Here is a 13,471-nt window from a genome sequence, read left to right on the forward strand (position 1 = left end):
ACAGGTAAGGCCCTGCCTCCCCTGCCTCCCCTGACCGCACGTCCCTGCCAGAAAACATGGAACATTAGGCCAACGGTTTGCATGTTTACTGGGGAATGTTCGTTGCAAGTTTAACATCCAGCACCAAGGTTATGATTCGTGTCCTTTATTTAACCATGTGAGAGTCCACCGACATTCTCACAAACCTGGACGATTGTATTTGCTCTATTTGTACAGGAACGTCTCCCTGCCTGTGCGTTTGTATTTTTTTTTTTTAAACAACGTCGCCTCGAAGTGCACCTAGCCTGGCACAAACGCTACGGTGTAAGATCACTTAGCTCGGCCCAATGCTGGCATGTGGGTTGTTTATCAACCACTTAGCAAACCAATTGTGGTGCAGGTCACGGTCAACTCTGACACGCAGGGAACTTCACAACGAAGTCTACGCACCACGGAGGAATTTCTCAGCAAGTATTTTCTGGGCCATGCTGGTGGATTGGAGTCGCCTTGTAGGGGCCGTCCATAAATGACGTCACGCGATTTTGGACGATTTTTGACCCCCCGCCCCCCCTCGTCACACGGCGTCACAAAAAGTCAGACCCCCCCCCTCAAATATGACGTCACAAAGCTTTGCCCCCCCCCCCCAAACCATATTTCCATTTTCAAAATAAAACGTGCTTCAAATCGCTTTAAACTATCGTCATTGTTGTGCGTATTTAATGTGGCGCTGCACTCTGATGTTGTAGGAGAAAACATTCATTAAAACGTTAATTTAATTAAGTAGAACGTGTTGTCTATATTTATTTAAAGTTGCGCATTTTGACGTGACGTCACATTTCTCAACCCCCCCCCCCGCGCTCGTCACACATCGTCACAAATGTCTGATCCCCCCCCCCCCCAGGTGCGTGACGTCATTTATGGACGGCCCCGTATCTGCTGGCCACGGCCATAGCAAGAGGAATTAGTGGCCGCGTTGTGTGCTGAGCGTGGAAAGGGTTACCGACCTCGGGCAGAACCGGTTGGAATTAAAGTCCCCCCCCCCTCTCTCTCTCTACCTATCTGTGTGGACAGGTGTTGATGTACGTCCCATTGAGGTAAATCAGTGGCCCAGAATTGAAAAACTCAAATCAACCACGAGTACACGTTTGTACGGCGCAATAATCAATTTCCTTCGTAAAACAATCTTGAGCGCAATCTAGCCGACAACATTAATGCCAATATCTTAATTAGAAACTAGGCAGATATTCAATCATGGCCAATTAATGGTAAACAGTATCCCTAATGAGGACTTATAGACTTTTACATATTATTATTCTTGTTGACATAAAAAAAAAACTTACATTTACACAGCTAAGTAGAGTTAGAATGTTTAGTTATTTTTTTTTTTACAGATTGACTTTGAACCCCAGGAGCCATTTTCAAATATTTGCCGAAATTAGCAATAAAAAATACATCGGCTCGCTTTGGCAACTGCCTCATCTCAGGAGATAATCGCGGAGACATTGGGGCACATTCCCACCTAAAATCAGACGGGAAACTAACATTTCCCCAACAAGTCAATCGGGCCACGCGCGCGTGTTGAGGCGTAAAGGAATTTCCGCCACTATTTAAAAACTGAAGATTAATTCGCGATTCTGAAAGGTTAAAAAAAAAACCTGCGTCAAAAAAAATCTGCGGACGATTATGACCAGATCGAAAACTGGCGGCCTACCGGAAATGCCAGTTTGTTTTAAAAATGCCGTCTCTTCCAGGAGGTACTTGATGTTATCTCACACGTAAAATAGCATTGGACTTACACACGGCAACACACGCACACACAATCACGTAACACAGCACTGAACGGTCACCATATAAAACCCGAGCCAAGAGCATTTCGCGAAAATCTGCACGGCGGCTGAAGAAGAGGTACTGTATCTTTCAGAGAGTTCTTCAAAATTATTGGTTGTGCATTTCACCTCTGTTAACTATCAACAACAACAACAATAAAAGTTCACCCGTGAATTTTACTGTAATGCAATCTTCTTGACATTTTATTTCTCACCATCTGCCCACATTCGCGGCCTTTACCTGCGTTTAGTCGACAGTAGACACCTTTACTAAGTTGTGGCCAGCTTTCCAGATTATTTTTTTCTCCCTCCAATTTACAAGCAGTCACGCACGCACACACACACATACAGAAAATGATAGAACACCGAATAGGTAACATCACCAGTTTAAAAAAAAATAAACAGATGCTCATAGTTCATCTTCTTGGTTCTTTCGGTAAAGTCACGTAGAAGGAAAATAATAAAATAATAAAAATAAAACATAATAAAATAATTCTCACGACGTTTCGGCCACAACGCAAGCAGCCGTCTTCAGGTGGAGAAAAGGTCTGTCAAGAAGGCAGAGTCTGAGATTTATTTTATTATGTTTTATTTTTATTATTTTATTATTTTCCTTCTACGTGACTTTACCGAAAGAACCAAGAAGATGAATCCCTGCAGTCACGAAAAGCTTTAAATCGAAAAAGCTGCTCATAGGCCAAGATTCTTAATTCATCGTCGTCGATTTGCCATGTTTGGCACACGGATCAACCCTGCTCGTATACTGAGGTCCGCGATCGTCGAAGAGCACTCGGGCTAAATGCGGCCGACGTAATTCATCGTAACAATCTCCATCCGCAAACGGGGGACCCACGCGCGGAAACGCCGCGGCGAGGCCCTCTGGAATTGGCGCCGCACTTTCCCAACGCCGGGACGTTTGGGGTCTCGAGCCTAAACGCAGAGCGTGATTATTAGCGCACGAGAGTAACAGCCCCACGGTGAGGTCGGAATGGATTTTGAGGTCGAGATTGAACCTGTGAAATCTGTGCTGACTACCGCTTGATGTGTTTTTTATTTTTATCGCCTGGAATAAAACATCATTGTCCAACGATCATGCACGTACACCGCCGTCGTCATCATCATCATCCCGGTTACGAGGGTAAAATGAAAGCAAAAATATGCAGATGTAACAGGTTCCCACTGAAAATGTTTTTTTTCCCTTCACAATGTAGCAAGTTCACAGCAGTGCAGTAACATAGACATCACTTCTTCCAAGTTATTTCGCTCAGGCAAGAAGCGTCTTCCTTGCATGTTGATTACATCGCCTGGTGTACAGGAGGTCGTGGGTTCGATCCCGACCGTGACGCCTGCATCTTCGGAGTTTGTACGTCTCTCTCTCTCTCCCTGTGGTCGCGTGGATTTTTCTCCTCGTCCTCCGGGTTTTCCCTTCACATTTGGAATCGCGCGTTTAGAGTATTTCGCTGCTATAAATTTGCACCTGATAAGCCACTTCCTCGAGCTATCATTCGTTGCCAGGTCACTTCTGACAAAGAGCTATCATTGGGCCTTACCTGGTAAAATAAAAACGTTCAGTTTAGATGTCAGATAGCATTCGTAAGTTGTGCATGTTGAGAGGATGGCCTTAGTAGGTGTAGGTCCGTGGGAAAATGCTCAAACGACGCATGACCGACGTAGGTTTTCGCGCCTTGTGCTGCAGCGCTCGTTCGCGACGTGCTTTCGGGTTGTACCGCTACGCGCTGTTCGGCACCGCTGTCTTGACATTTCGCGGCGCATGCCGGCGGGAGCCTGTTCGGCAAACTCGATTCGGACACCGTGCCAAACACCGCTCGCAGTACAACCCCACAAAATCGCACCGGAGAGAACGCCGAAAACATCAGTTGCATCGAGCAGCGCATGTCCGGGACAGAGGTTCACGTCCTTCCAACAAGCAGATTGAGGAAAGTCCGAGAGCAGTCTTGCAACAATCGAGCAGGTAGCAAATTGTAATGTCTGTCCCGTCGAGCTGTTCGGGAGTAAAAACCCGTAAGATTTTCGCGTGTGCGTGCATTTAGAACATTTGAACGACATCCGACATCGTCCGTTGCTTGTCTCTTGCTTTTGCCGTTGACAACGGAAAACCAAAAAAATCAAAAGCCGCGCGCTCCAAGTGAACAAAGCTTAAAAATAAAACAACGCGTGAAATCACGCGCCATCAATACCATTCACGTGAACGTGCAGTTTGTCGAAACTTGTTTTAAAACATAACCGAATATACATTTAGGGAAAGCAAACCTCGGCAAAAACCGCTCATCGCCAGCCTTTAAATAAACACGAGCACCTCCGCCGCCACACTTAAATTCCACCGCGACCAGCAGAACATCGCGCTTCTTACAAATAACTCGCGAAATTAAGATGCCGTTTAAAAAGTAATAACGCGAGGAAACGATTTCCCGTCGGCTTTTGTACGAAGAGAATGGCCGGAGAGTCATCCGAGCGGTCAATGCCACCCGCCCGCCCGCCCGCCACCTCCTCCTCCCCACGTCTGATCTTTTGTGCTCTTGACCAAAATCCAAATTGTTTCCGCCAGTTCCACAATCTGAAGCGACCATCGATTGTCGGTCCAGTTCAATGCTTCCCCACCCCTTCCCCCCCCCCCCCGTCTCCATCGCTTTGCTGCCGTCCCACGGGTAGAAAGGTGAAATAAGCCATCAAGTCCCCCGCTCCCATTGAACGCAAAACGCGCGTCCCTGCGGTGAAGCCATCTCGTTCGTTCGTATATTTTTTAAGTAAAAAAAAAAACTCCACCATTAACACCTTCGTTGCTTTCGACGTTGGGGTTTTGTCGTTGTTGTTGTTGTTGCTGTTGTTGTCACCATTTCACCACCGTTTTGTGGAAGACGTCCAAACGGAAACAGCAGAAATATTTCTGTTTTTTTTTTCTGAACCCCTCCCCCCCCACCTGGTTGGTGGATTTCTGCACCAATTATTTTTTGTTATGAATATCAAAATAATACTTCCCCAGCCACCCCCTTTTTTTAAATCAGAAATCTGTTGGACGCCACAATAAATGTAAAAAAAAAAATTAGCTTTAATAAAAAAAAAATGCTTTTCATCGATTTAAATCGAGTGTCGCGCATACTTTATAAGCGGCGGGCGACGGCTCGAATCACGCACGTGTCATTGTTGTTTTACTGCGTAGCGTTCAGCGGGTGTGAGCCTCACCAAATGCATAAAAGAATCAGATTATAAAATGATCAGATTGTAAAGTAATCGCAAACCGCCAAAGGGACGGGAGGGCGAGCGGGTAAAACTGCAAAGCTTCTGTAACATTCGATCCACCGTCGTAAAACTCCAAACAAAAATTAAAATTGACGAAAAAAAATGCAAGGCCTTAAAAGTAGGCAACAGTTTCCATGGGCGACTTAGCAGGACCCTGGCTCGACCACGACCGAGTCGTCCGGAGTGGCCGGTCTCGGGGTGCCCGACTGAATCTTGACCACGCTTGCAGGCGACCCTCCTCCAGGACCTGGCGAGATACTTGGGGATGGCGGTTCCGTAGACATCGCCTCGGGAATATGCTGCTGCTGCTGTTGCTGCTGCTGCTGCTGCTGGTGGTGGTGCTGCTGCTGCTGCTGTTGGGACAGCTTCTTGTGCTGCGCCATACCGCACACGTGGTGGTGGCGCTCCCAGTCCTTGTGCTGGCAGAACGCGCCGCAGTAGCGCGCCGAGTTGCAGCCGCTGCAGGTCTCGCTCGCCTTGCGCCCGCAGTTCCAGCAGCTCTGCAGCGGAACAAACGGCGGCGGGGGCGAAAAACGGGGGAAGAAAGAAAATAATCACGTACACGCATGGGCTCTGTAATAATAATAATCATTATTTCAACTTGTAACGCGCACAACGTCATTCGCTCACTCTCGGAGAGAGAGAACGACACGGAGAGGCGAGGAGCCACAGACAAGCGAGAAGGCAGACTGGCGCGTGAGCTGGTGCCACCAATTGCCCAAGCTCCACGGTAGCATACATACCAGAGGTCGCAACCGGGTACCTGATACCCTACCCGATACCCGGCTACCCGTACCCAGCCGGCTACCCGTACCCAGCCGGGTACGGGTACTCGTTTGCGACCCTGGTGCAGCTGGGTACGGGTACGGGTAGGCCGTGAGTCACTGGTGAGTCACCGTTTGTCACTCATTTCCCAACGTCTTGTCTCTTCTCAAAATTCAAGTTCCTAGAATCAACCCACCCGCGCCTGCAACAAGGCTTCATCCCAGAGGTCGCAATCGGGTACCCGATACCCGTACCCTACCCGTACCCGGCCGGGTACGGGTAGGGTACGGGTACGGCCGGGTACGGGTGCGGGTAACCGTTTGCGACCCTGGTGCGGCCGGGTACGGATACGGGTAAGCAATCAAAACCCGTTTGCGACCTCTGATACATACCGAGAAGTTTTCGGCCAATTTAACGAGTGTTGACATGTGGGAGGAAATCGGAGCGAGACATTCTCACGAAGAGATGAGTGAATGGACGAATAAGTGAACGAGCAAATAAATGCATTCGTGAATGGACCAACAAGGGATTTAATTCGTGAATGAATGAACGCGTGAACAAACAAGCCAACGAAATATCGACTTGGTTGAATGAGCGGATCGAAACGTGAAATAACGAGAATGAACAAATTAATTAAGAGGGGCAGAGGGGATGCTCGCAGGGAGCTGTAGCCCAGGGGATAAGGGACAAGGTGGCATAGTTCAGCACACGAGGGAGCGGGCAAGCGGGTGAGCGGGCAAGTGGGTGAGCACGCGAGCGGGTGGGTGGGCGGGTAAACGAGCGGGTGAGTGAGCGGTTGAGCGATAAGGCACAAGGTGGCTTAGCTCAGCACGAGAGGGAGCGGGCAAGTGGGTGAGCGAGCGGGCGAGCCAACGGGTGAGCAAGCGGCCGAGTGGACGAGCGAGCATCCGGGCGAGCGAACGAACGGGCGAGCGGGCGCCGCACCTCGGTCGAGTCGTCCTGTTGCAGGACGATCAAGGCGGCGTCCTCAAGCGCCTGCCTCTTGGCGTCGGCGAGCACCCGTTCCATCTTGGCTCGCTCCGTCACGATCAGCTCGTGCGCCTTGCGCTCCGAGTCCGCCATGGCTCTCTGCAGCTCCGTCACCGCCTGGCGCTTCACCTCGTTCACAGCCTCCTCTTCACGCGATGACGAGGACGACGACGATGGTGACGATGGTGGTGACCATGGCGACGAAGATGACGGTGACAATGATTAACGCCAGTAACGATGATGACGATGGTGAGGACGATGGTGATGATGTTGACGATGGGCGAGGAACAAACAGAAAGAGCAGTCAAGGTTTGAGTTCTGTTTGCCTCCAGGCAGCTAAAAACCATCAAAGTGATTTCCTGCCTCAAATGAGCATTGAGGCAAAAGCCAGTGGTGGAAATTCCACATCTCCATGGCGAGGTGTGAGTCTATCCGTAAGACCACCCCTCTGTGGACTTCCCCACCACACTACTCACTTTATCGACCCCGAAGGGATGATGGGCCGAGTCATCCCTCAACCTGTATCATGAAATTAGCTCGCGAGCCGCCGGCTATCCCGATGCGCCGGTCTGCCAAGCTGGGGGGGGGAGGGGGGGGTCAATAGATCCCCCGCCCCACCGCCTTCTACTGAACTGCAGTGTACAAAGATCCCCCGTGTAGCCTTAACAGTCTGTTGGGGCAAGTGCTGTTAGAGTGCAGCACCTATGAAGGCCGGCACGGCACACGAGGGGGTAGGTGGCCAACACCACGCCCGGCCGCCTTTGTCTCCCCAGTGGCGATGTTTACACACCGCACCAGGTACTCATTTGAAGCTGAGTCGACCTAGGGGGAGGCTCATGACCGGTTCAAATAATCGGCACCGGTGTTTGGCCGTGAGCGGGAATCGAACCCGGGTCGCCGGGTTCGGAGCGCACCACCGCTCCCCACAGCTGCATTGTCCAGTACATAAAGATAAAGATCCCCCGTATAGCCTTAACAGACTGTAGGGGCAAGTGCTGTTAGCGAGCACCTATGAAGGCCGGAACGGTACACGAGGGGGTGGGTGGCCAGCACCACGCACGACCGCCTTTGTCTCCCTAGCGGCGATGTTTACACACCGCACCAGGTACTAATTTGAGGCTGAGTCGACCTAGGGGAGGCCCGGGACCGGTTCAGATAATCGTCACTGGTGTTTGCCGTGTTCGTAGTGCAGCGTAGCGCTAACCGCTACACTACCGCTCCCCACTCTCCAGTACATACACACACACACAGAAACATCTACATAATTAGCTACACTCCACCACATCCCCCCACTACCCCCCCACTACTTCCCCCCCCCCCACAACCTCACAGAATCAACTGCTGGGGGGGGGGGGTTGCCCTGTAGCTGAGTAATCCCTCGGCCAATTTCTAAACTCCTGAGTGAGATGACCGAGCGAAGTGGTGTACGACCACAAAAGAGACAGAGAGAGAGAGAAAGGAAGCGAGAGAGAGAGCCGTGTGAAGACGAGATGAGAGAAGAGGGCTACTAAACAGATGAGCGGGCAATGTCCCTTTCACAAATCCGTCACGCCGCGTTGAAATATATATTTTTACAAAAAGCGTTCCTGCAGAATCAGAATATTTATACTGGAGGAATCCGATGAGCCATATAAGCTCTTTTTCACGCGTGTCCAGAGTTTCACAGATGTCCAGTTCCGTTCACAACCCATCATCCCCGCGGCCTTCAGCGGGCAAGAGGCCACCCCTCTCTCTCTCTCTCAGATATTTGTCCTTTGAGCTACCGAGAGACAAAGACGGCGCAGGAATGGTCGTGGAATGCGAGAGGTGTCGTCAAGAGAGGGAGGTGTGCAGAGACGAGAGATGCAGATGACCTCCTCCCGCCATGGAGACCCATCACATTCACAATCCCCTACACAAAGACAAACATTGGCAAAGATCCTACTTCTTGGTTCTTTCGGTAAAGTCACGTAGAAGGGAAATAATGAAAGAATAAAAATAAAACATAATAAAATAATTCTCACGACGTTTCGGCCACAATGCAAGCAGCCGTCCTCAGGTGAAGAACAGGTCTGTCGGGAAGACAGCGTCTTCAGACAGCTGAGGACGGCTGCTTGCGTTGTGGCCGAAACGTCGTGAGAATTATTTTATTATGTTTTATTTTTATTCTTTCATTATTTCCCTTCTACGTGACTTCACCGAAAGAACCAAGAAGATGAATCCCTGCAGTCACGAAAGCTTTAAATCGAAATTTTATCATGTTTTATTTTTATTATTTTATTATTTCCATTCTACGTGACTTTACCGAAAGAACCAAGAAGATGAATCCCTGCAGTCACGAAAGCTTTAAATCGAAAGATCCTACTCTGCCACGTTAGTCAGTTTAACACAGTGGGTTACGTGATCACCGTGAGAAATGAGTGGGGCTAATCAAGCGACCCGCTCTCATTGGCCGCACACATACAGGAACGTACAACGGTGCGACTAGTGCTTGGCTGCCATTGTCAGTCGTACACTGATAACCCCGATTTTACGTCTCCCCCTTTGAGGTCGTTTTTGCAAGTTCGTCGTCGCTTTATTATCAACGCCGCCGCTGCCTTGAGCTGCGTCGCCTCAACCCGCACACGCGCACGACGCTGATGGCAGCATCGTCCGTTCCTCACTCGCTCTCCGTTGCCTCTCAGCCGTCACCACCAACACCCACCACTACTACTACTACCACCACTACTACCACCACCCACCACTACTACCACCACCACCACCACCACCCACTACTACCACCACCACCACCACCCACCACTACTACCACCACCACCACCCACTACTACCACCACCACCACCCACCACCACTACCACCACCCACCACCACTACTACCACCACCACCACCCACTACTACCACCACCACCACCCACCCACTACTACCACCACCCACTACTGCTACTACTACCCATGTTAAATCGCTTCGATCCATTGCCGTCGTTTCAATAATCACCGTCGCACCGTTCAGGAACGCACCACCCAGCCCTACCACACCCGCCGTGAGCCGGGGTATTTTGCCGTACTTTGGTGGCGTTTTCACGACAGTGGCCCTTATGATGGTGGCCGGGTTTAACACGTTTCCCACAGGTCAGAATCAGAATCGTTTTTTTTATTTTGGACCACAGGAGGAATCCGATGAGCTATGAAGCTCTATTTTTCACGAATGCCCAGCAGGGGCGGGGGCCTGGGGGGGGGGGGATCAGGGTCAGTCGCCCACTCTCCGCTCTGGTGCGAAGTGGACGATTGCTCCTTTTTTTTTACGATCAGTGGAAACAAGAAGATGCTCGGTGTATTCGGCACTTTGCTTCGTTCATCATTTCGTTATTTTTTTTTACATTTTTTAACTTAGCTTTATGTAAAACCCCCACCTCTCGCTCACTCTCTCGCTCACTCTCTCGGTCACTCTCTCGCTCACTCTCCGTCGCTCCTACCCGGGCCCGTTTCCTCCTCCGTATTGTCTGCGCTCTCACGCGTTTGTTTACGTTACGGGTGAATTATAAGCGTAAGCTGTTGTTGTTGACAGATGCGTGCCCCCGCCCGTGCCTCCCCCCCCTTCCCCCCAGACACTTCCCCCCCGCCACCACCCCACTATCCACCCCCCCTCTCCACTAACAATCCAACCCAAATGCAATCCCATTACGCGCGCGCAGACTCAATTAAAGACACGTGGGCGCAAACGACTTTAAATCAATTGCGCTGAAATTACAGCGCCCGCATCAGATGGCGCGGACATCTGGGGCAGTGGGAGGGGGGGTTGTTTTCGTTTTTTTTTTCTCTTTTCTGGGCGGTCGGAGAGATTTTAAAAAAAGAATCGTTTTGAGTTTCGTTTGCCATTTATTTTTTCGCAGTTAAAAGATGGCAGAGATTTCCAGCGTCGCCGTCAGAAAATAACAGACAATTGTTTTTTTTAATTCAACATGCCGACCGAAATGGTTCTAACGTTGAAATGATTTGCCACTGTACTGAGTAGACGTCATCATCATCATCATCATCGTTCACCTTGACCTACCCAGTAAACGTGTAACGTTAGCTTAACGTTGCCCCAAATTATCGGATATCCAAGTTGTCACTATGAAGCTTGTGTTGCCTCCGAAACGTCGTGATTTTTATTTTTATTTTACTTTTATAAATTTTAATTTTTTACCTACGTGACTTTACCGAAAAAAAAAACCTAAGAATATGAATCCTTGCAGTCACGAAAGCTTCAAATCTAGAATTGTCACTATCCCTCGCGGTCTTGTGATGCAACCATCCATCTCCAGCACCTGCACGGCCGTCGATTTCGTCGCCGCATCTCCCTCGTTGACCGTCCACTCGGGAGCGCGCAACGCATCCTGCCTGAGACCCCACTCACCGCGCCTGACAGTCAACACGACGTCCACACGACGTCCACACGACGTCGCGAGCGAGAGAGCGTGGATGCGCGCGCGCGCTCTCGCACCTCCGCTGAGCACGGTTGACTACGTACGGTGCGAAAGAGGTTCAACGTACGTACATGCATGCATGCATTTGCTCCTGTCCCTGCTTCTCTCAGCGTGAGCCCAAGCGTGCGTGCAACTTTATCAAACCAGGGAAAGCTCCTTGGCCAGATGGTGGCGAATCTACTAAATTAATTTGGATGGGGGAAGGGGGGGCGGCATATTTATTGGTGGGAGGGGCATCCATATCCAACTACGGGGTGGGGGGGGGGGTCTGGCAGATGGAAAGAAGCAATGTGATGGCGTGAACATCACCACCGTCATCCGTGATCTCCTCTTCAACTCCGACCTTAACCCTTTCCCTTTCCGATGACGTCCGTGTACGTCACCGGAACGTAATCTGAAGAATAAAATAGAATAACGTTACCGGTACCGAGGCTCCCACAAGGCCATGCGGCGGGCAGGTGTGTGGCACGGTTTGGCGGCAGCTATCGTGGAGTGTGGTCGCGTCGCTACGGTTCTCTGCGGCGAGTGCCGTGCAGCAACGTCATTACAAACAGCGGCGCGACTGCTCCTCCCTGAACAGAATTAACGCCGAACCGCTCGCGCGTTCCGAGATTCGGCGGTGACCGTGACCCCCACACCCGGCGACTTGCAGACGTCTCGGAACAGGTCAAGGGGTCAAGGGGTCACGGGGTTCAGAGTCTCTGCAGCCGCTCACAGGGGCTGTCACCGGATGGGGGACAAACAAGAGGATGGCAGGGGACTGCGGAGGGCTCTGTCGCGGGGGGCTCTGTCGCGGGGGGCTCTATCGCGAGGGGCTCTATTGTGGGGGGGGGGCTCTGTTGTGGGGGGCTCCATCGTGGGAGGCTCTGTCATGGGGGGCTCTATCGTGGGAGGCTCTGTCATGGGGGGCTCTGTTGTGGGGGGCACCGGGGTGGGGGGGGGGATGGGAGAGTGGGGGGGATATGGGGGAGTTGGGGGGGGGATGGGGGGGGGGATTTGGGGGGGTGGAGGTCTCGCTCACCGGCTTTCCTCCAGATCTCGTCCGGAACGAACGCGGGAGATGACCGGGGGGCCCCGAGTTCGCGGCCCGCGTCTGCGATGGCGATGCGCGGGGGGGTGGGGAGGGGTGGAGGTGGGAGGGGGTGGGGAGGCGTGGAGGTGGGAGGGGGTGGGAGGGGGTGGGGAGGGGTGGAGGTGGGAGGGAGGGGGGGGCAGAGTCGACCAACGAACGAATTCACGGCGTGAGTTCGTTGTTGGGCCGACAAAACGAAGTGACGGAGTTGAACGTCAGCGTCAAACTTATTGGTGAACGAGCGAGCAAATGAACGCGCGGGCGAATCGCTTCAGTGAATGAACGAACACGCGAACGAACGGGCCCGCGGTGTATCGAATCAGCGAGTGGATTTTGATTGAAAAGTTGAAAAACGATGACGATGCAAACGGAAGACTGAATAATATAATAGATAATGAGGTCGGGGTCAAATCGAGCGGTCGCATCGTGAGTAGCACATCTGCTCTTCTTGTGACAGGTGCTCTATCTCCAAATTGGCTCAAGCCTCCCGTAAACCACGTGGCTTCTGTGTGGCCACTCCCACTCTGAACCCCTCCCCCCTCTCCCCACCGCCGCCCCCTGTGAAAACAGACTCCGCTCCTCCGTGCAGCTCACTCGCTGCTCGCTCTTCCTTCCTTGTCTCTTCTCCCTCTCCTCTTTCCCCTCTCATCGTCGCCACCACCCTCTCATCATCATCATCACCACCCTGTCATCATGATCACCACCCTCTCATCACCATCACCACCCTCTCATCATCATTATCATCACCACCCTCTCATCATCATCACCACCCTCTCATCATCATTATCATCACCACCCTCTCATCATCATCACCACCCTCTCACCATCGTCACCACCACTCTTCATTGGCCCAGTCATCCCTTCTCCGTCTCCCCGCCCTGCTCCTTCCCACCGCTCCCCACCATGAGCAAGACCCCCCCCCCCCCCCCCCCCCCCCCCCCCCCCCCCCCCCCCCCCCCCCCCCGTTGTCTGCTGCCCTCTTGCCTCAACGCACTCCACTCCCCTTCCCGTGGCATGGAGCCCCGGGTACAAAGTTCGATCGAAAAACAAATAATAATTATATATATTATTTGTTCATCATCACCATTAGTAGTATTATTATTCGCGACACTCAAAGGCGGTCATCGCGAAGGGAGCC

At 51.6% G+C, this 13,471-nt stretch overlaps 1 protein-coding gene across 1 annotated transcript in view; it reads right to left on the minus strand.

Moving 5' to 3' along the window:
* Positions 1-871: 871 nt before the first annotated feature.
* LOC133355880 (protein CBFA2T3-like) overlaps positions 872-13,471 on the minus strand; it is a 79,005-nt gene continuing 66,405 nt past the window's right edge. The window contains exons 11-13 of the mRNA XM_061573294.1: positions 12,283-12,354; positions 6,774-6,964; positions 872-5,563 (exon numbers count right to left, since the gene is read on the minus strand). Coding sequence (XP_061429278.1) covers positions 5,207-5,563; positions 6,774-6,964; positions 12,283-12,354 — 620 coding nt within the window. The 3' untranslated portion in view covers positions 872-5,206. The remainder of the gene's footprint in view (positions 5,564-6,773; positions 6,965-12,282; positions 12,355-13,471) is intronic.

Source organism: Lethenteron reissneri, chromosome 52 (assembly GCF_015708825.2).
Source record: "Lethenteron reissneri isolate LAM-NWPU_2019-01 chromosome 52, ASM1570882v1, whole genome shotgun sequence".
In the NCBI taxonomy this organism is placed as follows: Eukaryota; Metazoa; Chordata; class Hyperoartia; order Petromyzontiformes; family Petromyzontidae; genus Lethenteron; species Lethenteron reissneri.